Raw genomic sequence first — 26,229 nt, 5'->3', positions numbered from 1 at the left:
AGCACACGGGCCGCCCAATATACACCCCGCCCGATATACAGTTCCACCGAAGTCAACAGAACTGTATATCGGGCGGGGGGTATAACGGGCGGCCATTGCGATACTGCCCGAGACTAACTTCTACTGCTGTAGAATCACAATCCAACTCTTTCTTAAAACAGGAAAAATTCACTCCAGCAAAATTGGAACCAGAGACTGACTTGAACTTGTTGCTCTTTCTGGTTCATCGGAGGCCCTTCTCTTTCCCTTCCTAACTCTGCCCCCAGCACAGCTATCAATTATTGATTCCACCCATCATGGCTGAAAATGTATTTTCCAACCTATTTTAGTCTGCTTCTTATTTTGAAATAATAATTTGAATTACCCAGTTAGTATGAATTAAGCAACTTAAATAAAACAGCGCAGAAGGCAATTTTTGCTTGAAGAAAATAATTAATAGATAATTCATATTAAACAACTTCAAATTAAGAGTAGACTTTAGAAATCAACAAAATGCTCATTAGGTGTCCATTGCTCGCCGGCTCCATGATAATGAGGTGCCAGGCCCAATATTATGTGTGACTTGGGCCTATCCATTCAGGCATGGGGATGACTCCCTATGCGCCTGTTTCTGGGAACACTCGAATTTCTAGGCCATTCTTTTTTTGCGGGGGGGGGAGCAGGGGGAGTTGGACTGTATACCCTGTGTATATTTATGGCAAAGCATACCCCTTTAATGTTTTTATGGGTTAAAGTGCTGGTTTTTGAGCACACTCTCTGGAGCAGAGTATGGAATCTAGTGCTTATTGTGCTTGTCTGCATAGCAAATGTGATCATCACATTTCAATCTATCGGCTGTAAAGCGTTTTGGAGAATCCCAAGGACATAGGGCAGTTTCTTTTTTTTGGACATTTATCTAGGCTACTGTTTAGATGCTTTCATGGATTCCTTAGACCAACTTACCTTAGTTTTCTTAATGGCGCTGGCTTGGTCTTTGCTTCTCCAGTGCTGCTCAATCTAGAATCCACCGGAAGAATATTCAGTTCATCTCTGCAAAAAGGAAATAGATTGTCAGGTCATAGAAATATCAGTCCTGTGTGTTATAAGACTTTATTATACTAAAAAGAATTTAGAATTGAACTGGCTCTTATTAATAATAGTAAATGGTGTCAGCCTTGGCTCAGTGGTAGCACTCTTGACTCAGAAGGTTGTGGGTTCAAGCCCCACTCCAGAGACCTGAGCACATAATCGAGGCAGACGCTTCAGTGCAGTACTGAGGGAGTGCTGCACTGTCGGAGGTGTTGTCTTTCGGATGAGACGTTAAACCGAGGACCCGTCTGCCCTCTCAGGTGGAAGTAAAAGATCCCATGGTACTGTTCCAAAGGAGAGCAGAGGAGTTCTCCCCGGTGCCCTGGCTAATATTTATCCCTCAACCAACATCACTAAAACAGATTATCTGGTCATTATTACACTGTTGTTTGTGGGACCTTGCTGTGCGCATATTGGCTGCTGCGTTTCCTACATTACTACAGTGACTACACTTCAAAAGTACTTTATTGGCTGTAAAGCGCTTTGGGATGTCCTGAGGTCGTGAAAGGGGCTATATAAATGCAAGTTCTTTCTTCCTAATTCAAATGCGACAAACCAATATCTGGAATTGGTGTGGAGACAGGATGACATCCTAAAACTTTTCCCACACTTGGTCACTGTGACTGGCTGGTAGCTTACTTCTGTTTGGGATGAAAAGAGGTTTAACTGGCCAATGAGCCATATTTTCAGCAGGGCTGGAACATTCTAATTACTAACTGGTCAAGGACAACCGCCAAAAATTTCTGCCGGGGTTCTCCCTGATCAGCCGCCATAACTTCAGTGGACACCCCATTTATACGGTGTATCCAGGGTTTCCGATTAGGTGAATCACGCCCACCCCCCCCCCGCCAACGAGGAAATTTCCAGTGAACTTATTTTCCAACATGGGCAAGCTGGAAGACAAGGTAGCCCACCAACTTTCAAGTCCTTGCAGTGTGAATATTCCTCCATCTCTAACCCTTCTTCAGCACTCTCTCTCTTTTGCCCTGCTGTATCAAACTATTTATAGCTGTTTCAGATCTTCACCAATGAACTCCTCATTTAGAACAAAAAGGGGTTTGTATTTCTTATTCAAGACTCAAGTTGTCTGGATAATGTTCAAGTAAAATCTTAATGTATATGAATTCAAAAATCTTACTTTGCAAGACTCTTAGCAAGTTGGACCAGGTTCAGTTTGATGGACTGAACTAAAACTGGGCCAAATGAAATGAAACCAAACCCAACCACCACACTAAGGCTGTCCAACCACCTCAACAGAGAACATTTGTTTGGAAAGACCACAGACATCGAACAGTTGAAGCCACCAATTTATGGTTTTCACGGAAAATCGGAGAGAATCATGGAATTTGAACCATAAAATATCAGGAAATTCCAAGTAAATGCCATGTAATAAAAACAGAATTTGATTTAGTCAATCACCACAAACCAGTGGCCCCAATTATAAACAGACAGAATCACAGAATGCAGACCCCAAAACACCAGCAAAAGTCCCAGAATCCCAGGTAATAAAATCGGAATTTGACTTATTACATCACCATAAATCAGTGACCCCAATAATAGAGAGCAAGCAAAAAGAATGGAGTTTAGAAATCAGGGTGCACGAGTACTTTACTGTCTACAAGTGATTGAAGAAGATTTATTTAAATGACTCCTTTCTGTACAGAATTTCTTACTTCACTTCAGTGTCTTCATGCTGTTCTGCAAACTTAATTAATATTGTCTGGTGATGTTTCAGGCTGTAGGAATTAAATTACAAACACAAAATTAAAATTAATTGCATGTGGACAAGTACATCACCTTTTATCAGCAAGGTCTATGAAACTGATTGCCGTGCCTCAGCAAACCATTAACACATGGTAGTGAATGTGATGCAGTTACTATACATTTAATCTGAAGTTTAGAGCAAGAACCTCCTATATATGGTGCTAATATTAATGCTCCGTTAAATTGAGACTGTGGCCAAGTGATATCCAGGTGGATCATTTGTACGAAGACCACCTGTCCGAACATGAAGCATGGCAAAGCTCAGTGTGTAGTGAGTTATAGGAACATAGGAACAGCAGTAGGCCATGTAGCCCCTCCAGCACATGAGTTATGTGTTCTTAATACTGAATAAATCCAAGGACTGATGGCTGAGTGGATAAATGCAATGGGTGATATGATATTCAGACATATAGACCAAAAAAACTGAGATCCATTAACTGATTTAGGAACATAGGAATTGCTAGGCGAAAAAAGACCATGTAGTCACATGATGCAATGATAATGGAGTTGTTAACTAATCATAGCAATCAATCTCTATCAATTAGTCTACAACAGAACCAGACATGTCACAAGGAAAACCTCAGTGGTGGAAAGCTTTGGCAACCATAGGTCCAAAGTCACCTGTTCCTCCCACACATGCTACACTTACATGTCATGTCTCAAATTACTCATATACTATATCCCAAAATTTTATTTTCTGAAACAAATCTAGCTAAATTGCATTTCAATGACTAACTGCTTCCACCGTCCCCCTAGGGAGCCTGTTCATAGATTGACGGTTCGCTCACTGAAATATTGTTTCCACAGCTTAGTTTTTAATTTACCTCTCTTCAAGTGCAGGCCGTGTTCTGTTGTACTGGGCAAGCATAAATAGCTTGTCATGGTCTACATTATCTAGTCCCTTTTCAATCCTAAAAACAGCAATTAATGTGAAACATCTCTGCTGCAATTGACTTGGCAGCTGGTGTGGCGTGGGGAGAGGAGGAAGAGTGAGGAGTAAACAGCAAAGTCAGCTAAGGTTCCCCTTGCTGATGGTTGCTGGAATACTGGGAACTGTGCATGTTTAATTGTGGATGGTGATAGGATTGAGCTTGGCAGCGATGCTCTTCATCGTTTGAACTGTGTAAGAGTAGGAATAGACTGGGTGTTGGGCGGTTGTTTTCCCAGGGAGTAGCGAGCCTCTGGAATACATTGCCGGCTGGTGTGGTGGGTGCTGACTCTCTCTGCCTTCAAGAGGGAGCTGGACCGGCTTTTGACAAGGGCAGAGATCGCATCATAGAGAAGTTAAGTGTCTTTATAGATACCACTTGGTCCATGTGATCTCCTGAACTGGTTTCAATCACCTAAGGGCGGGGTGGGGTCAGAGAGGAATTTTCCAAAGTATTTTTTCGCCTCTCTCAGGTGTATGGCTGTGGGGCGGGGGAAGGGCAGGGCTCAGGCTTGATCAACCAGCTGTTTATTTCCTGCCCATAAATTTTCTATGTTCGCTTGAGCAAATAACCCGCCAACACTCATGAGGCAGATAATGCAATGATCGGTGCCAGTAACAATGATACCCATCAGGTGCTGGCTCTCTGCATTATGAGGTGCTGAAGCCTGAGCCCTGCTCAGTGCCCCATTCAACCTGCATACTAAAAAATGCCCCAATCTGGCGGTGGCGTTAGCATCTTCCCTACCATGTGCTGGGTTTGTAATGGCCCTGCCTCACATAGGAATTACAACATGGAAACAGGCCATTCAGCCCAACCAGTCCGTGCTGGTATTTATTCTCCACACGAGCAGACTTCAACACAAATGTGGAGCTCTTTCCATAATGCACTGGAGTGCCTGAGCAGTGCTTCAGGCACCAAGCACCATTTCTAATGGGTTCAGGGATGGCCAGCATTAGCGTATAAAATTCTGCTCCTGGATGGCCCTCTCCTTGTTATAGGGCTGCCAATGGCTTGCACTTGACCTTAAATGGCCAATTCCTGAAAGGGAACATTCCCCATTGTATTAAAAAAAAGTACTGGCGCTTCCAGGGGCAACTAGGGGCCCTTCACTGGCTGTTGCACCAGTTATCCCAGCTCCCAGCCTCTGAGGTGTTCTCAGCACGTCATGCACCACCTGCCAGGAGTCCCACAGAAATATTGAAAGGATTGATCTTGGCTGTGTGATGGTAGCATTATCCGCCCTACCGTCTAGGCTCGTACAAAAGAATTGGACAGTTGGCCGAGGTACCAGATGTTGCTAGTGTTTGTGCAGCTAGTGTTTGCATGAATCATCGCAATTAATGGAGATGGGGTAGGCAAATGGTATGTTTGCCTTTATTGCAAGGGGGTTCGAGTAAATGAGTAAGGAAGTCTTGCTGCAATTGTACATGGCTTTGGTGGAGACCACACCTGGAGTACTGTGCAGTTTTGGTCACCTTACCTAAGGAAGGATATACTTGCCTTAGAGGCGGTGTAACAAAGGTTCACTAGATTGATTCCTGGGATGAGAGGGTTGTCCTATGAGGAAAGATTGAGTAGAATGGGCCTATACTCTCTGGAGTTTAGATGAATCAGAGGTGATCTCATTGAAATGTATAAGATTCTAAGAGGGCTCGACAAGGTAGATGCTGAGAGGTTGTTTCCCCTGGCTGGAGAGTCTAGAACTAGGGGACATAGACCTAAATGGCCAACCCCTTATCCTGAGACTGAGATGAGGAGGAATTTCTTCACTCAGAGGTCGTGAATATTTGGAATCCTTTACCCCAGAGGGCTGTGGATGCTCAGTCGTTGAGTATATTCAAGACTGAGATCGACAGATTTTTAGACTCTAAGGGAATCAAGGGATATGGGGATCGGGCGGGAAAGTGAAGTTGAGGTCAAAGATCAGCCACGATCATATTGAATGGCGGAGCAGACTCGAGGGGCCGTATGGCCTACTCCTGCTCCTATTTCCATTTGCACATATATTAATGCAGTACAAACACACTAACTGGTACTCCAAATGTGAAACTGTCTTCAAATGGAGAGTGTACTCTGGCCTCAATTTATTCCTCCAATTCTGGCCTCTTGCACATCCCCGATTTTCATTGCTCCAACATTGCCGGTGGTACTTTCAACTGTCTAGGCCCTGAGCTCTGGAATGCCCTCCCTAAACCTCTCCACCTCTTTCTCCTCCTTTCAGACACACCTTACAACCTACCTCTTTGACCAAGCTTTTGGTCACCTGTCCTAATATCTCCATAAATGGCCCGGTATCAAATTTTGTTTGATAACGCTCCTGTGATGCGCTTGGGATGTTTTACTACGTTAAATGCACTATATAAATGCAAGTTGTTACATAGAATTACATGCAAATTACAGCAAAGAAACAGGCAATTTGGCCCAACTGGTCTGCGCTCCACATGAGCCTCCGCCCACCCTACTTCATCTAACCCTATCACCATATCCTTCTATTCCTTTTTCCCTCATGTACTCATCTAGCTTCCCCTTAAATGCATCAATGCTACTCGCCTCAACTACTCCATGTGGTAACAAGTTCCACACAAGCCTTAAAAAAATGATTGTAAATTATATTTATCTCCAACCTTTCAAGTGCTCCCTTCCTGGGACTATTGCCTATTTGAGAGTGGGCAGCTACCCTGCAATCAAGCCTCTCTCATTCTGGGGTGGACTCATCCTCCAATTTATATCTGCTTTCTTCCCGTGGAAGAAATTCACTTAGTACCACTGGTCTCCCCCATCCCGAGGCTGGGCGAAGACTAGGAACTCTGGGAATTCCCTGTACCAGGTGTCATAATTGGGAAGATGAACAAACTCTACATATTGTGGCACAGTCTGACCGTAAGGAAGGTGTTGTAAATGAAGGGGTTCAAGGAGGTAACTTTACAAGTGGTGATGCCAGTGGTGTCTCGCTTGGCAACAGTTGTTGTATTTTTATTGATGAGGTATCTACCAGGTAACAGAAGAAGTTATTTTTGCCTTTCAATCAATGGTTGCATTGTGCTTCACAGATTTCTCTAAGATCTGTATACCTTAATATGTTGCACATTTAGCGAAACAGGATGTTCTGCTCATAACATACAGATTGAGAGGCCGCTGTACCTCAAAGCCTCACTTCATGCTTTACATCCTGCATGTTACTAACTCCATTAACAAACACTTTAATATGTTCCTGTTTACCTCACTTCAACCTCAAACATCCTGGGACATATCTTCAGGGCTGACGCCAAGCAGAGAACACCATCTTCAGAGATGCCATTGTTGCTGAGGCTAAGATAGAAAAGATTATTAGAAGATTAAACACGAACAATGGATGTAGAAACACATTTTATTTCTCCCCTTCAATATTTTGCTTTTCCCCTCTTCCTTGTGGGAAGGCAACTTAATCTCTATTTGGTGCCACCTCCTCTTTCCTAACTCCCCAACTTTTGGAGCTGAGACCAGGAAATGATGGACATAAAGCTCCAATTGATCACCCTCTTATCTTATTTTAGTGTAGTTGCTCATTTTAAATGGGTCAATACCTCAGTTAAAATAGTAGGCAAAGGAATTTCATACAAGCAGGTTAAGCATTTGTATGTTAATGCTGCACCATGTAATATTGAGGCCTTGATATTTAAAATGACTTCATATAGAAAACATGACGGTGCTCCTCTGAGCCACAGAAAGTCACGGCCTCCTCCCTGCCCCAGACTCCCCCGCCCACCCTCTTCCCTCCTAAGAGACCTTCTCAATACCAGGAAGTCAGGGGTTGGCCAAGGCCTGACCAATCTTCGCCTGATGGCAGCCACCCTGCATCCTCTTTATGCCCATTCCAGGCAGGAAGTGGACCAGCAGCATTTAAATGATGTCTTGGAGTTAAAATACTCCGGGCTAGAAATTGGGCCTTGTAGCGCCCGTTGTTTCAGCGTTACACGCACGTTTCCAGCATGACGTGCGCCGGACGCCATCTTGGTATAGGTTTTAGCCCATGCGCAAATACCGAACGCCGGCTGCATGTAAAGTAAGGAGAAAATGTGCAACACTGATTTAAAGTGATAGACACCATTTTGGGACCTAATGCTCAACTCAACGCACAGTCTTAATCACAACCATCTGAATGTGTCTTAGAGTGCCTGGAGGACCCCCAACCAGTGCTATTTAAAGGGACCATGCAAGATTTACAGGTTAGTGGGTGGATTATTGTTTCTGGTTGCTTATGCATTTGTAACTGTTTTTGGACGTCTCCTATACTTGAATACTAGGACGTGGGGACATAGCATAACATTTAAAGCCAGGACACGCAGGAGTGAAGTTCGAAGCTTCTCCCAACCTAGTTTCTACACGCAAAGGGTGGAAGAAGTTTGGAACTCTCTTCTGCAAACTGCAGTTGATTCTAGCTCAATTGTGAATTCTAAATCTGAGATTGATAGATTTCTGTGAACCAAGGATATTAAGGGTTATGGGGCTATGGCGGGTATATGGAGTTAGGTCACAGATCAACCATGATCTCATTGAATGGCGGAACAGGCTCAAGGGGCTGAATGCCACTGCCACTTGCTGCCTTCTGTTATGTGCCACCTTCTTCTGCAAGCAAGTAGGATGTGTGTCTGGGTGATGTGCCTGTCATGATTGAATAGCTGCCAGTGTGTGTGTCCTGTAAGTTGTGGGTGTGCGGCTTGCAACAGTGGTAATGTGTAAAGGTGAGAGGAAGTATCTGATTAGAAGAATTGCGTACTGATGGAAAGAGTTTTTTGGTATGTGGTTGATGGGTGGAGTAGCGTGTAGAGCAGTGGACGTGGCTAGTGGTGGAGTTGGTAGGAGACGCCACTTGACAGTTGACCTCACTCACCTTGACCACCCGTCTCAAATAATGAAGCAGTCCGAGCCCGCATGCAGCAAGACCTGGACAACATCCAGGTTTGGGCTCATAAGTGGCAAGTAACATTTACGCCAGACAAGTGCCAGGCAATGACCATCTCCAACAAGACAGAGTCTAACCACCTTCCCTTGATATTCAACAGCATTACCATCACTGAATCCTCCACCATCAACATCCTGGGGGTCACCATTGACCAGAAACTTAACTGGACCAGCCATATAAATACTGTGGCTACAAGAGCAGGTCAGAGGCTGGGTATTCTGCGGTGAGTGACTCACCTCCTGACTCCCCAAAGCCTTTCTACCATCTATAAGGCACAAGTCAGGAGTGTGATGGAATACTCTCCACTTGCCTGGATGAGTGCAGCTGAACAACACTCAAGAAGCTCAACACCATCCAGGACAAAGCAGCCCGCTTGATTGGCACCCCATCCACCACCCTAAACATTCACTCCCTTCACCACCGGCGCACAGTGACTGCAGTGTGTACCATCCACAGGATGCACTGCAGCAACTCGCCAAGGCTTCTTCAACAGCACCTCCCAAACCTGTGACCTCTACCACCTAGAAGGACAAGGGCAACAGGCACATTGTATTAACACCACCTGCACGTTCCCCTCCAAGTCACACACCATCCCGACTTGGTAATATATCGCCGTTCCTTCATCGTCACTGGGTCAAAATTCTGGAACTCCCTTCCTAACAGCACTGTGGCAGAACCTTCACCACATGGACTGCAGCGGTTCAAGAAGGCAGCTCACCACCACCTTCTCAAGGGCAATTAGGGATGGGCAATAAATGCTGGCCTCGCCAGCGATGCCCACATCCCATAAACGAATAATAAAAAAAAATGAACTTCTTCCTGCACTGCATCTATGTTTGTGGTGCTGTGCGTCTGGCATTGACTTCGTCCCCCGCTGCCTCTTGCGCATATGTCTGGAGTGCCTCTTGCCCTCCCCCCACCCGCCCCAGCGGATATAGGATACCCCTCCTTCTGTCCACCTCTTGCACCAAGGCCTCTAGTGCATCAGCAGAGAACCTTAATGCACGCGCTCTCGCAGGCCTGGTTCATACTCAGATTGGGATATTGGTGAGATCTGGCATGCAGATTGGAGGATGTGGGATTTAGTAGTGCGCAACCTTTACTCAATGTTTTAACATAACTCATCAGTTTGTAAACATAGGGACGGGACCTGAATCTGTGTTTTACGTGTGCGATGGCTAATCTCCATTCAGATGCTATGCAGACAGCAGACTGTTATTTTTAGCAAATAACAGGTTTTGACTACCTTTGAGAGTTTAAGAGACATCCTCCCTTTAAGAGATTGGGGCTCCCCCTGCTGGTGGAAAGTGCACATTTACTTCAATCATTGTAGAAAGTCGAGGTTTCAACACTGCTTGCTGGTGAGTACTGAGGCCGGACAAAGTTTTCATCCTGCCTATACAGGGGCCATTGGACGTGGAATAATAGTGGATCACGGTACCTACGCCCAATAATCGGCCTTATCGAATTCTCCCCTCCCTCCCCAACCCATGACTGAAATTTAGGCCAGCGAGTGCGTTTTGATATGAACACCTGCCTGAAACTCACTCCGGGTTAAAAATCGACCCCAAGCCTTTGTCTTGTAACATTGTCCACATACTCATGGACAAAGAAAATGATACATCTCTCGAGCTGGGTCATTGCTGAGAAATTCAGCACTGGAAGTCAGACAACGCTAAAATGTTGTTTTGTAATTGGAAAATTCTAAACAAGGAAACCTTGCTCAAGTCATCAGTCAGCATATCAAATATTAGCTGACTCACAGTATTTCATGGTCAGTATACCTCTGTACTAATGTAAACATGGTTCCTGAACCCCCTTGATTTAATAAAAGTGATATCCTTGAACATAAATTGCACTCTTTTCTCACAACATCCCAATTCTATTGTAGTTAATTCTGACAAATGCTCATTTACTAGTGATGCTGCTCATTCATTGTCTTCTGTATTGACCACATCCTCATCTCAGTGTAATGTGCCACCAATGGTGTTTCCATAAATAAAAGAGTGAAAAGTTACTTCTTTAATGTACCAACTAATGGTTTAGGACTGAATTTCAGATGGGTAAAGAGTCCCTCACTGTCCATTATGTATTTACATTCTGCCTGAAAAGAAACTCTACATCAACCCCTAATCATCATTCAATATAAAATAAGTGCACTTATTGTTAGCAATTAATACATCACGAGTTGCACGCACACCTTACTGTTAATAATCAATGATCTATAGACTTACTTAATCAATTTGGAAACATGAAAATCTGGTAGAATCTCAACAAGTCTTCTTAAACCATGGTCTTTCAGTTCGTTGCCAGACAAGCTAAACAAAAAACACAAAGGATTGATACTTCTGATAAATAAAATGCCTTTTTCTAAGATTCAGAGCCTGCTACAACACAACCTGAGAGGCGAGTGAGTATGAAAATATGGGGGAAGGATTTTGCTTAAGGGACAGTATCGCCAACAGAAGTGGGTTGGGCTGGACTTCTGCCCATCAGCCAACCCCACCATGGCCCTGACCCATTTTCCTAGGTGGGGGTCAATTGCATCTATGGAGTGGGCTCCTCATCAGAGGGAGTCATCACCGCCGGAGAGGAAAAAGTCATTGTATTGCAGAGGAGAACTCGGAGCAGCACTCGAGATAGGTGGGGACTATTTGAAAGGAGGCAGAATCCCTTTAAATGTTCCTGCACTAAATTTTGGATGGGTTCTGAATGAGTCCAACAGCCAAACAACAGGCTGTTGGAGGCGTTAGGAAAGGGAGAGATGGTCATCTCCTATCTTGCGGCCAGATCTCCTGCTTTCTGCTGCCAAAATCCCCAACCACCTCCTGGCTTTCCCCTTGGAGTAGAGGAGAGACCCAAACCCCACTCCCTTGCTCTCATACATGGCGGGGTGGGAGGCTATCATTAATGGTGTTGCAGATAGAGGAAAATCTCCGTGCCCAGTTTTAGGAGAAGGAATTCAAGCGATGGGCCTCCCTGCCCCAATTTCCTCTGAACCACGCTTTAGAGCAGCCCGAAAACAGGCGAGTTCCCAAAGGAAAATCCAGCCCCTAATCATGGGAGATTGTCCAACCAAATAGAGCTGAGAATCAAAGCTCTGCTCTGCCTGGCAAATGACTGACTGGTTTATTGAGGGAACCAGGCCAACAACGGAACTCTAGCAAAGAAACTGCAACAATCTGTGGACAGAATGGTCTCCCATGTAGGTGGAATAAGCTTCATAGCACAATAACTGTATCGCCCATTTATAAAGTAATACAGCTAGCTTTACCAGTTACAAGTTAGGATCTTCTGCTGGGTGTAATCCCTGCCAAAATATAGCAGAGCAGGGATGGAGTCTGCCTGATGCCACTGGCACCGACCCCATCCTAATGCCTGGGGTAAGCTCAATGTGTTGTAAATGCCTCTGATTGGAAGCTCACCCATTTGGGCGAGACGGGTGGGAAGTAGCCCGCTGCTGCACAATTTAAAGGCCTGCAACAGGTTTAAAGGGGCAGGCGTCCCCCAAAATTGTTCTGGCTGCAGCAAGGTGTCTGATTGCTGTCCAAAATGTGGCAACGATCAGCCGCAGGGGAACGGAGGCCCCATCTTCGCAGGTTCCAGCAATAAAGTGCTGCTTCAGGAGGTTAGGGAAAGCAGGGAACCATCGAAAGGAGGGCCCAATGGGGAGAGCAGCAGGTCAGTGGATGGATGCGGCCAAGATGGTCAATGCCAATTCTGAAACATGGGACTGGTGGGAAATGGCACAAAAGCAGATAGTTAAGTATTGATAACTGCAACAAAAAAAAAACAAAACTGAGTTGGAAATAAGGGGGAGGTGAATTTCTGTAGGGGTCTCCCCTTTACGCCATTTTCCATAGCTCTTCCTCTAAAGTTACTGTGGTCGAGCAGGAGAATCCCTGTGGAAAATTCAACCCCCAAGCTTTCTGGAATTCCCACCAATCTAGGCGCTGAGCTCTTCAAATTCACTCCCGTCTTTTATCCAGTGCCTAGCAACCCTGTCACGTTCACTTTCGGTACTTCCCGATTTAAATAATTCTACGTTGAGAGTTTATCTACTGGCAGCAGTTTGCAATTAAAGCCACTCCTTCAGTTCCCCATACTAACAACATAGATTCACATAAACCATCCAACATGTATAGCGGGCAAATTGTGTTAGCACCAACCCGACCGCTATAAACCGTGGGGACTGTATTAATGAAACAGAAAGACAAGAAAGTTTGAGAGGAAGACAGAAAGAGAAGTTGGGTGCTAGGAGACGGAACTGTTGAGAGAAGGAAGAAAATGAACCTTGACATATTTCTGCTCTTCTCTACACAGATCAGAAGTGGCACTCATTTCAATTGCTTTGGATCTCATGGAGTAGGGAAGCTTTCAGTTTTAAAACATTACGAAGAAGCTATTGGACTTACTCAAGAAATGCCAGCTGGGGACAGTGTTGCAGGATCATGCTGAGGGTTTGCACATGCTGCTCTGCTAATTTGCAGTTCACGAGACTGTAAAAGAAAAATATCTGATAAATACCAGTGCATGCAGGTCGAAGTATAACAACTTAATGATCCAACAAACCTTTCAACACAATTACTGTAACCGCCACCCCCCCACCCCTCAACCACCTGATGCCCCATTCCTTAAGGTGTCAACCATGGCTCAGTGCAGAGCATTCTCACCCCTGAGTCAGAAGGTTGTGGGTTCAAGTCCTAATCCAGAGACTTGAGCACAAGATCTAGGCTGACACAGCAGTGCAGTACTGAGGGAGTGCTGCAATATCAGAGGTGCTGTCTTTCGGATGAGACGTTAAACCGAGGCCCTGACTGCCCTCTCAGATGGAAGCAAATGATCCCATGGCACTATTTAAAGAAGAGCAAAGGAGTTCTCTTGAGGTCCTGGCCAATATTTATCCCTCAACAAAATCACTAAAAAACAGGTTATCTGGTCATCATCGCATTGCTGTTTGTGGGACCTTGCTGTGTGTAAATTGGCTGCAGCGTTTCCTACATTACAACAGTGACTACACTTCAAAAAAGTACTTCATTGGCTGTAAGGCGCTTTGAGATGTCCTGAGGTCATGAACTGAACCAAGGTTGACACCTTGTTAGTTAGAAACTAACAACCACTTTACAAAATGTGACATCTGTACTGGCTGATGCCCCCTTTTTTAGTATATAAATGAGTCAATCACTTGTAGAATTGCTCATGATGAGTGAGCAGAGAGGGTAGAAGTTTAAGGTGTGGTGAGAAATAATGAAGTAGGTGGATAGTGCATCAAATTTCTCATCATTTTAAGCCAGTAGCACCTTAGTGGTTGTTAAATGTGATGTGGAGATGCCGGTGATGGACTGGGGTTGGCAAATGTAAAGAATCTTACAACACCAGGTTATAGTCCAACAAATTTATTTGAAAATCACAAGCTTTCGGAGGCTTTCTCCTTTGTCAGGTGAATGTGGAAATGAAATCCTTGAACGTTTCGCATTTATATTCAGAGAACAATACCTGGTGATTACAGATAATCTTTCCAACTGCCCATTGTCAAGGCAATCAAAGTGTTCAGACAGAGAGGTGTTACCTACAGGACCACCGAATATACAAACGGCCAGAACACAAAACAGAGAGAGAGAGGGAGAAACATTCTAAAAGGAAGAGAAAGACAGAAAATGACCCGTTGTATTAAAAACAGATAACTTTTATTCGCTGGTGGGGTTACGTGTAGCGTGACATGAACCCAAGATCCCGGTTGAGGCCGTCCTCATGGGTGCGGAACTTGGCTATCAATTTCTGCTCAACGATTTTGCGTTGTCATGTGTCTCGAAGGCCGCCTTGGAGAACGCTTACCCGAAGATCGGTGGCTGAATGTCCTTGACTGCTGAAGTGTTCCCCGACTGGGAGGGAACCCTCCTGTCTGGCGATTGTTGCACGGTGTCCGTTCATCCGTTGTCGCAGTGTCTGCATGGTCTCGCCAATGTACCATGCTCCGGGGCATCCTTTCCTGCAACGTATGAGGTAGACAACGTTGGCCGAGTCACAGGAGTATGAACCATGTATCTGGTGGGTGGTGTCCTCTCGTGTGATGGTGGTATCTGTGTCGATGATCTGGCATGTCTTGCAGAGGTTGACGTGGCAGGGTTGTGTGGTGTCGTGGACGCTGTTCTCCTGAAAGCTGGGTAATTTGCTGCGAACGATGGTATGTTTGAGGTTGGGTGGCTGCTTGAAGGCGAGTAGTGGAGGTGTGGGGATGGCCTTAGCGAGGTGTTCGTCGTCATTGATGACATGTTGAAGGCTGCGGAGAACATGGCGTAGTTTCTCCGCTCCGGGGAAGTACTGGACGACGAAGGGTACTCTGTTGGTTGCGTCCCGTGTTAGTCTTCTGAGGAGGTCTATGCGATTTTTCGCTGTGGCCCGTCGGAACTGTCAATCGACGAGTCGAGCGTCATGTCCCGTTCTTACGAGGGCGTCTTTCACCGTCTGTAGGTGTCCATCGCGTTCCTCCTCGTCTGAGCAGATCCTGTGTATTCGCAGGGCCTTTCCATAGGGGATGGCCTCTTTGATCTGCTCAGACGAGGAGGAACGCGATGGACACCTACAGACGGTGAAAGACGCCCTCGTAAGAACGGGATACGACGCTCGACTCGTCGGTCGACAGTTCCGACGGGCCACAGTGAAAAATCGCATAGACCTCCTCAGAAGACTAACACGGGACGCAACCAACAGAGTACCCTTCGTCGTCCAGTACTTCCCCGGAGCGGAGAAACTACGCCATGTTCTCCGCAGCCTTCAACATGTCATCAATGATGACGAACACCTCGCTAAGGCCATCCCCACACCTCCACTACTCGCCTTCAAACAGCCACCCAACCTCAAACAGACCATCGTTCGCAGCAAATTACCCAGCTTTCAGAAGAACAGCGTCCACGACACCACACAACCCTGCCACGGCAACCTCTGCAAGACATGCCAGATCATCGACACAGATACCAACATCACACGAGAGGACACCACCCACCAGATACATGGTTCATACTCCTGTGACTCGGCCAACGTTGTCTACCTCATACGTTGCAGGAAAGGATGCCCCGGAGCATGGTACATTGGCGAGACCATGCAGACACTGCGACAACGGATGAACGGATACCGTGCAACAATCGCCAGACAGGAGGGTTCCCTCCCAGTCGGGGAACACTTCAGCAGTCAAGGACATTCAGCCACCGATCTTCGGGTAAGCGTTCTCCAAGGCGGCCTTCGAGACACATGACAACCCAAAATTGTCGAGCAGAAATTGATAGCCAAGTTCCGCACCCATGAGGACGGCCTCAACCGGGATCTTGGGTTCATGTCACGCTACACGTAACCCCACCAGCGAATAAAAGTTATCTGTTTTTAATACAACGGGTCATTTTCTGTCTTTCTCTTCCTTTAGAACGTTTCTCCCTCTCTCTCTGTTTTGTGTTCTGGCCGTTTGTATATTCGGTGGTCCTGTAGGTAACACCTCTCTGTCTGAACACTTTGATTGCCTTGACAACGGGCAGTTGGAAAGATTATCTGTAATCACCAGGTATTGTTCTCTGAATATAAATGCGAAACGTTCAAGGATTTCATTTCCACATTCACCTGACAAAGGAGAAAGCCTCCGAAAACATGTGATTTTCAAATAAATTTGTTGGACTATAACCCGGTGTTGTAAGATTCTTTACAGTTGTTAAATGTGTTTGTGGGAAATTTAAGGGAATCAGAAAAGTGTGATAGATTCTTTCGTCCTATGGCCACGCTTAAAATGTGGTGTGATTTACAGTTTTTATTTTATGTTTGTATATGTTCTTTGGGTTGTGAGGTTTGTGGTGATAGTGTTGTTAGTGTAAAATGTGGAGGTTTTTTGAGTTGTGTAGTGTTATGGTGGGACTTGGTGATAGGGTGAGAGGGAAAATAGCAACAGACAAGAGAGCACGGGAGGTGGTGTATAGTGGAACTGTGCACTGGTGATGAGTGTGATTGTTGAAGTGAAAGGAAGACTGATAAGGAGGTGGGAGAATGTAGGAGAGAAGGTTATTTATTCCTTGGTGTGTTCGCACTTGTGTATACAAGGGGATACAAAGGAGAATCGGACAGGAAAAAAAGTGATCTGCTGGAAGACTCTGATCTTGATATGGGAGCGCTCAGATCTGATGGGGGCTCAGTGAAGTTTGTGATAATGGTTAAAATACAAATTAGCGGAAAGCAAGTGTAAACAGTTCAGCGATAGCTGCTCTGAAGTCCTGCAGGGTTAAAAGAAGAGGGCCAAGCTATGAACCTTGCAAGTAACACCTACAACAAAGGGATGCTAAAATTGATCTTGTTATTAAGAAGTGAGTTTGTAAATACATCCTGCTGGATAAATTCAGACTCTAGAGACCCCATGTACTTTGGTAAAACTATAATAAATAGATTCCGTGTGTAGATTTATATAAATGATATCTTGAGATTATATTTAGTGCCAATTTTGTTTGTCAAGAATTTTTTTTTTAAAGTGGAACTCTCCCTGTCGGCTGGATTCTGCCTTTTCTTGCATTTTCTTTAAGTAACGCAGCTCAGCTGTCAAAGCAAGGAACCAGTTTACTGGGGAAGGAAACATTTTTAAAATCTGTTTTCAAAATGTGGGTGGTGCTAGCAAAGCCACATTTTTATTGCCCACCCCTAGTTGCCCTGAGAAGGCCTTCTTCTTGAACTGCTGAAGTCTTTATGATTACAGTGCTCTTATGTTGGTGTTAGGTAGGGAAATCCAGGAATTTGACCCAGTGATGATGAAGGAAAGACGTTACATGTCCAAGTCAGGATGGTGTATAGTTTGGAAGGGAACCTGCAATGATGGTGTTCCCATGATATTGCTACTCTTGTTCTTCTTGGTGTTAGGGGTCACATGAGGCACACAATGCCACATGGCAGTTTGGGGCTGACCCACTTAGCACAGCAGTGTTGTCATACCTGATGGTGGGTGTCGTCACCAGGACTGTGTAATGGTCACTCCTGCCACTGCTATTGTGGACAGACATGTCTGCAACAGGTAGATTGGTGAGCAAGAGGCCAAATAGGTTACTTACTTGTTTTGGTTCCTTCACCACCTGATGCAGGCTCCTTCTGGCAATGAGGACTCAGCCAGTTGCTGGTGGTACTAAAGAGCCACTCTTGGTGGTGGATATTGATATCCCTACTTGGAGGACATTTTGTGACTTGCTTCCCCCAAGTAAAGTTCAACTTGAAAGGGTATTGATCTGTCAGTTGAAGGGGAGCAATAGGTGGTAATCTTCTGCAGTTTTCCTCAGCCTTATTTGACCTGAAGCCACAAGAATTCATTTTGAAGACTCATTAGGCCAGGCCCACCCAATTGTATACCACTGGTGGGTGGGATTTGAACTCATGGGGCAGAATTTTCACTTTGAGCTGGGAAGGGAGCGGTGGGGAAGATTTTTGAGTGTGAAACCCGGAAGGTAAGTGGGCAGGTCAGGATAGAATGAGGCCAATAAATTTTACTTCCGGGTTTCGCGCCTAGCAGCCAGCCTGATTGACAAGAAGGCCTGCTGCAGCAGGCTGCAGTCGGAGGGAGGGAGGGATCATGGGCCGGGGCTTGGAGATTGGATGGGCCGGGACTTGGAGATCGGAGGTCACTGGAGGTTGGGTGAAGAGTCGGAGCGAGGTGTGGGTCCACCGTTGGGGTGGGGGTGGCCGATCGCGGGGGTCCTGTTGGCCAGGTGAGCTCGTTGGGCCTGGATGAAGCACTCCTGCTCCTCTGGGCCCACAGGCAATGCAATAAAGGCACTCACCTCATGGATCCGGCCCTTCCCGCCTGCTTTCACCTGACGTGAATCAGAAGCGATGGGAAACCCAAACAGGTAAGGTTAAATTCATTTTAATTTTCCAATACACAAAATATTAAGTAGCTCGAGTATCTCAATGAGGTGCATTGCCCTTTTAAGTATCGGACCGCCAACTTTAAGTGAGGGCGGGACTTCCTGGTGTCTGCCATCCACACGCAGACAAACCTGCCTGGGTTAAACCCAGAAGTGGGCAAGTTGGAGCCGGGATGCAGTCCTGCTCCAAAAAGTTGTTATTTTAACTTCCCATCCGCCCCCATCCCACCTGTTCTTAGGGGTTAAAATTTACCTCATGATCTCTGGGTTGCTAGTCCAGTACTATATGGTGTGCACTCTCATGGTGGGTGATAGGAATCTTTACATGGCACGTCATCACAGTAACTGTCATAACAGCTTGTGTTGCTCTTGGAAACTACAGCCTCTATTTTCATAATCATCACCCTGCAGATTATAATCTTTGCTGTGCATGTGCACTACATATGAACACGAGAAACCATGGAACAAGCAAAGGCCATTCTGGCAGCAGACCTTGCATATTCTGGACTCTACCCCACCAATGTAATCTCAAGTGCAAAAGTTCTGCACAAATACTCCCTCAGCCCAAAGATAATCAAGTTAAGTTCCAGATAATTCATTGTGCTACCTTCCACTGACATCATTCCCAACTCCCAGTAAAAATCACCCAGTGTATTTTTTCTTCCTGCCTTTACCCCTCCTCTCCTGAAGGTGCTGGCACAAGCCGGGATAGCCCCACAGATGGCAGCACCTCCCTTGTGGGTATTCTGTCCTTCAGCTGTGTTCTGCCCTTACTTGGCTTTTATTTTGTACAGGCTCGGAGTTTCGAGTCCGGTCTTTTCACTGTGCCATCACTTGTTGTGTACTTTCTTTTTCAATATTTGATGGTAGGGGAAGACCAGTTTCTGTGGCCTTTGATAAGGTTCAGATTATGTTCACATGTTCCTCCAAATATCACCACATTTGATAAGAAAAACAAAACAGCGTAATGCTGGAAAGTCCCCTCATTGAGAGTAAAGAGAAAACACTTGCTTCCATTTTCAGTTAGAAGCTTTTTGTACTGTTGGAATGGTGCCAAGAAGCTTTGGCACAAAGGAAAAAGGAATGGAGTTGCTTTCACAAAGTAGTACACAGTTAGCAGCTAGCTGACTCAGAATGAGAAGGCAACCTGTCACAATAACCTATCAACTATTTCGGTTTAACAGCAGTCACTACCACTTAATGGATAAAGCCGAATAACTACTTAACTGCTTCCTGACCGACTCTGTAGGTCACCAGAGCCATCTTCCAACCTACTGGTGGATTTATATTGAGGAACGCTTCGAAAAGCAGTTCAGCAATGCCAGCTCAGGGTCCTGGGTATGCTGGCATCTGTGCCGATTATATTGCAGGTTGGGTTATATTGCTATACTGGAACAAGAGAACAATGGCTGATCCTGCACAGGATTGCACACATGTGCAGTTATTTGAAAGTTACAGTTTGCAGCTTTGCTTCGGACCATCACCCCTTTCCCCAGCGGCTGGTGAAAGCTCATAGAGGCCAGGAACCAGGAACTGCATCACCGGCCTGAGCTACAGAAAAGATAGCTGCCGATGCCTTTGCTGGCAAGGTTCGTACTGCTGCCAGTGGTGGAGTCACTAGAGAAATTCACCCTCATGGGTTGGTCTAGAAGTCTCCAGCGGCAACTCCTTATTTGCCTTAAAATAGTGGTATTGGAGAGATTATCAGAAAGCATAAATACAATACACCCATGAAAAAGTTCACGGGTAACAGGAACATTTTGGGCGCACATCATTTATACAGGTGCGATACCTAACCAAGGCATTAGACATAAGTAATGGCAGCCATCCTCCAGAAAACAACTTCGCCAGTTTACAATAAACGGGCTGTGGAGTTCACCGAAAACGAACACCGTACCAGATAGGAGTTGTGCGTAAACATCAAGTTAGAGAACAACAGCCAACTCTCTCTGCAGCCATGTGGTTCCATGTCAAGCTGTGTACTTGAACAGAACACACCAGGTAAAAGGCAATGGGGTTAGATTGTCAGCTTGCCGCCTGGGTGTAAAACTGGCACTGTCGATCGGACGCCCGTTATAATAACCGCTCGATTTTCATTTCTATTGAAATGAATGGAATTAAAATCGGGCAGTTTCTATAATGGACGGCCGATCCTTTAACACCCCGGGGTCAGCAAGATGAAAATCTACCCCATTGAATTGATTTCTCCTTCCGCCCCATTTTTTGGCAATTCTGGGGCGAGTGGTACCGGAAAATTCCCATCTTCTCCTGCATCCCCCCACCTCCCATTTCCTGCTTCCTAGGTCCAGTACCAAAGGGTTACACACCAACCCATATACAGGCAGGCATATTACAATTAGATGCAAATGAGGAAAGTACATCTCTGATGAATTTCCCACGATTTATGTTCCTGTAAAGAGGATGTTTTGTAAAGAAAATGATACTATCTTCAAACTATTCCAGTTTCTCCACCCAACTTGAGCCAGTTTCAACAACCAGAAGTAACAAGATACACCCAAGGCTAGTGTCAGCTGTGGTCGCACTCTTGTCTCGGGTCAGAAGGTCATGGGTTCAAGCCCCACTTCAGAGGCTTAAGCACAAAATCTAGGCTGACACTGGACTGACACTAAGGGAGAGACGTTAAACTGAGGACCCGTCTGCCCTTTCAGATGGACATAAAAGATCCCGTGAGACCATTCGAAGAAGAGCGGGGGAGTTCTCCTGATGTCCTGGCCAATGTTCCTCTCTCAACCAACGCCACTAAAAACAGATTTGGTCATTTATCTCACTGCTGATTATGGGACCTTGCTGTGCTCAAATTGGTTGCCGTGTCTTCCTACATTACAAGTGAGTGCACTTCAAAAATGTATTTCATTGGCTGTAAAGAGCTTTGGGGTGTCCTGAGGTCATGAAAGGCACTATATAGTTTTCAAACACAAAACACCAACATGCACAAATATATTTACTGAAAAGGTGAAATTTAAATAAGTAACAGATGGAAAAGAAACATTCACTGGTTAAAGAAAAGCTTACTTTGTATCAAATATCTCATTATCCAAATTCCTTTGTCACAATCCACAACATAAGAGCAGCTGATGGACACAGCGGCAGATTAAAAATATGGCTAATAGCTCAATTTTAAAGGGATGTACCTACTTAAAGGGGAGTGGCTCCTAATGGGGGTAAATATTGCTTCAATTTTTGTAAAGGTTCAAAATGGATTTTAAGTATTTATCAAGGCAGTGTGGGGAGGGGGAGGAGGAGGAGGGAGGAGGAAGGAGTGCTAAATAAAAATGAATGTGGAGTTTTGCAGTGGAAGTTGGATATCCAACAGTGTTTTACAGCCAATGAAGTATTTTTTACTAAGTACATTCACTGCTGTAATGGAGGGAAACGAGGCAGCCAATTTTGGAGCGGGCCAGCACTTGATTCCATCTCATGACAGCTGAAGCTGACGTGGTGCTGTGAGGAGTGTTACACTCCAGGGCACCCTTCCCCAGAGTGCAGCAATACACCATGCGTGTCAGTACAGGGCTGCTGGGCTCAATGATCCGTGCACTACACGGCTGCCGTCTAGGGTGTTCTGCACTCTTGGGAACCCCTGCACTCTTGGGAACCCCGACAGCCAAAAACTATTTTTGGGCCCTGTCAAGCTGAGGCCTCCTTTATACAGAGAACGTGCTGAAAATCTTGCCCCTTGCAAACGAATGGTCCATCACTTGAACGGGTCAATCAGCTGACTGGGTTTATGTCACTTGGTTTGGAAGATTCTAATGGCATAAAAGTTTAATGCGGTAGTGGCCTACCATCTGTGGCTGTGATGGCACAGTTACATGGGCAGCCTGTTTTGTGAAGTGGAGGTGTCAAAGACAAGTCTCTTCTGCAATACCCAGGAAAGACTGTCCAGGAACTGGGGTATCGGTGGGTGTTGTTGCACTTGCATTCAGCGCCAACTCATGAAATCGTCATCCACATCTAAATTGTGGCGTGCTATAGGAACCCCTACAAAGGAATTCCAGTCCTCAGAACTTTGATAACTGTAAGCAGCATTACTATAGGAAATACTGTATTTTAAATAAAATCCCTAATATGCAAGAATGGCACCTTCCACAGCAACAGAAACTTATGCAGGGAATAAAATGCATTCAAAAAAAAATCAATGCTTGGTTAATAAAGAAACACAACTCTAGTATCAACTTTGCAGAAAATCTTCCTTTAAGAATCCAAGTTCAGCAGGCCCGTCAGTGGTTATGGCACGTGTCTGTTTTATGGGTGGGGCAGAGCTCAGCAGAAAAGCATAAAATTTGGTGTGGGACCTAATTTGAATAATTATTCAAATTAGGTCCCACACCTCGTGCCTGATTTTCCAGCCTGCGGTTGCCACCAGCGATACTCCGCACCGCCAGTGAAGCCTCGGAAACTCAAGGCCCTATCATCCACAAGATAAACTTGTGAGAGAAGTGTGCGGTAATTACACACTATTAATTAACACAATAGGGTTGTATCAAAAATCTATATTTTTTAGATTGATACATCTAGCTTTAAATGGAGTTAAAAATATCACAGGCATTTGACTCTTGCCATTTAGATGCAGCGGCAGTGCCTGCTCATGCTGAAAACACACTTGCTCCACTGCCAGTGATTTCCATCAGCGGCCAGTTAACCAACGTTATATAAGGCATGATTTTGACCCCGAGCCAGGAAGGGGGTGGGGGGGTTAAATTGCGGACGGGAAACCCGGGAGTACAGGTTTCCAGGACATACTTACGATTTTGACGTAAGGATGTCTTTTATTTTTTTGTGTGGGTTTGCCGTTCAACTGACCAACCTGATTGAGTGGCTGATCTCAGTTGGACGGGAGACCAGCCAGGGAGAGGACGTCTTCAGGTAAGTCTTTGTTTGTATGGAAGGGGGGGGCGGGGGAGGCATAGGTGGGCACGGGGGTAGTCAGTCATGGGGGGAGCGATCGGGGGTCATCGCGGGGTCCACGATCATTGGGGGAAGGAAATCGGGGTCGCTGCAGGTAGGCTTGTTGGGCCTGGGGGAAGCACGCCTGCTCCTCCCGGCCCACAAGCTGTGCCAATAAGGCACCTACCTGTTAGTCTCGGACCTTCACGCCTCTTTTCACGAGGTGCCCAGGGTTGAAATCGGAAACTGTGGGAAAATGGAGACCCGAAGCCTCCTTGAAAGGTTTGAAGGCCCGACCCGCCTCCTGGGAGCGTGTTGGTCACCCGCCCCTTGTCTCGCCCTGGTGAAAACCGGAAATGGGCGTGTTCATAGAATCATAGAAAGGTTACAGCACAGGAGGCTGCCATTTGGCCGGTCGGGTCCGCACTGGCTCTATGCAAGAGCAATCCAGCTAGTCCCACTCCCCTGCCCTACCCCCGTAGCCCCGCAAATATTTTCCTTTCAAGTACTTATCCAGTTCCCTTTTGAAGGCATGATTGAATCTGCCTCCACCACCTCCTCTGGCAGTGCATTCCAGCTCCTAACCACTCGCTGTGTAAAAAAGTTTTTCCTCATGTCACCTTTGGTTCTTTTGTCAATCACCTTAAATCTATGTCCTCTGGTTCTTGGCCCTTCCGCCAATGGGAACAATTTCTCTCTATCTACTCTGTCCAGAACCTTCATGATTTTGAATACCTCTAGCTAATCTCCTCACAACTGTCTGTTCCAAGGAGAACAACCCCAGCTTCTCCAGTCTATCCACGTAACTAAAGTCCTTCATCCCTGGAATCATTCTAGTAAATCTCTTCTGCACCCTCTCTAAGGCCTGCACATCTTTCCTAAAGTGCGGTGCTCAGAACTGGACACAATATTCCAGTGTGGCCGAACCAGTGTTTTATAACGGTTTATCATACTTTTGTTCTCTATGCCTCTAATTTTTAAAGCCCCAGATCCCATATGCTTTTTTAACCGCTTTCTCAACCTGCCCCCTTCAACGGTTTGTGCAAATATACCCCCAGATCTCTCTGTTCCTGTACCCCTTTTAGAGTTGTGCCCTCTAGTTTATATTGCCTCTCCTCGTTCTTCCTTTTGAAATGAATCACTTCGCATTTTCCTGCGTTAAATTTCATCTGCTACGTGTCCGCCCATGCCACCAGCCTGTCTATATCCTCTTGAAGCCTATCACTATCCTCCTCACTGTTTACTATCTTTACAAGTTTTGTGCAATCTGCAAATTTTGAAATTGTGCCCAGTATACCCAAGTCCAAGTCATTAATATATATCAAGAAAAGCAGTGGTCCCAGCACCGACCCCTGGGGAACACCAATGTACACCTCCCTCCAGTCCGAAAAACAACCATTCACCACTACACTCTGTTTCCTGTCCATTAGCCAATTCTGTATCCGTGCTGCTGCTGCCCCCCCTTATTCCATGGGCCGCAATCTTGATAATAAGCCTACCATGCGGCACTTTATCAAACACCTTTTGAAAGTTCATATACACCACATCAATTGCATTGCCCTCATCTACCCTCTCTGTTACCTCATCAAAAAACTCTATCAGGTTAGTTAAACACGATTCGCCTTTAACAAATCCATGCTGGCTTTCCCTTATCAATCCACACTCGTCCAAGTGACTGTTAATTCTGTCCCAGATTATCGTTTCTAAAAGTTTCCCCACCACGGAGGTTAAACTGACTGGTCTATAGTTGCTGGGTTTATCCTTACACCCTTTTTTGATCAAGGGTGTAACATTTGCGATTCTCCAGTCCTCTGACACCACCCCCGTATCGAAGGATGTTTGGAAGATTATGGAAGATACGGATATTTGGAAGACACAGGTCTGAAATGGTTGAAATTTTGAATGCGCCCCCACCCCACCCCCACTGCCCCCAACCCACCCGTTTTTCACTGTTAAAATCGTGCCCATAACGGCAGTTTGAAAAGTAAGTGATTAATGGAGTACTGGTAAAAGCACAGGTTAGAGAACATCATGGAGGGTCTGAAAACAGCTAGCAGCTTTAGTGGAACATTCAAGCATTTGATGATGAGATTATTAACGGTGCCTAAGATTGATACTGGTAGCACTCAGCCTGAAACTGAAACTGAAATTTTATGTTCAAAACTGACTGAATATCATTTAGCAGCCCACAAGATCCTGCACGCACAGGATGCCTTTTATGGATCTATTTCAACAACTTCTGTCACGTGACAAGTCACCACAAAGGGTGTGCTACACACTCCAAGTTCAAAAACATCTGAGTAATCTGTGCTGGGGAGTGGTGGATAGGCCTGATCTGTCTGAAGGACAAGGGCAGTAAGGTAGATCTTCTGAGTCCTCACACATGCCTTGCACGCATCGAGGGACTTGGGCCCGCAACATTCTGATGCATGTCTGCACCGTGAGAGATACCTCATAGAATCTTAGAATCTTACAGCACAGTATGAGGCCATTTGGCCCATCATGCCTGCGCCTGTCCCACTCCACTGCTCTTTCCCCATAGCCCTGCAATTTTTTCCTTCTTAAGCATATATCCAATTCCCTTTTGAAAGTTACTATTGAATCTGCTTCCGCCACCCTTTCAGGCAGTGCATAACAACTTGCTGCGTAAAAAAATTTCTCCTTGCCAATTATCTTAAATCCGTGCTCTCTGGTTACCGACCCTTCTGCCAGTGCAAACAGTTTCTCCCTATCTACT

General features: G+C 45.6%; 1 protein-coding gene across 5 annotated transcripts in view; it reads right to left on the bottom strand.

Annotated features, from left to right (window-relative positions):
* Positions 1 to 26,229, bottom strand: part of nlrc5 (NLR family, CARD domain containing 5) — a 229,803-nt gene that overhangs the window by 105,179 nt on the left and 98,395 nt on the right. For all 5 annotated transcript variants that reach the window (XM_067997778.1, XM_067997776.1, XM_067997779.1 and 2 more), the window contains exons 13-17: positions 13,122 to 13,205; positions 10,941 to 11,024; positions 6,984 to 7,073; positions 2,742 to 2,804; positions 943 to 1,029 (exon numbers count right to left, since the gene is read on the bottom strand). In XM_067997778.1, coding sequence (XP_067853879.1) covers positions 943 to 1,029; positions 2,742 to 2,804; positions 6,984 to 7,073; positions 10,941 to 11,024; positions 13,122 to 13,205 — 408 coding nt within the window. The remainder of the gene's footprint in view (positions 1 to 942; positions 1,030 to 2,741; positions 2,805 to 6,983; positions 7,074 to 10,940; positions 11,025 to 13,121; positions 13,206 to 26,229) is intronic.

Source organism: Heptranchias perlo, chromosome 16 (genome assembly GCF_035084215.1).
Source record: "Heptranchias perlo isolate sHepPer1 chromosome 16, sHepPer1.hap1, whole genome shotgun sequence".
Taxonomy (NCBI): domain Eukaryota; kingdom Metazoa; phylum Chordata; class Chondrichthyes; order Hexanchiformes; family Hexanchidae; genus Heptranchias; species Heptranchias perlo.
This window is presented reverse-complemented; position numbering and strand designations above follow the sequence as displayed.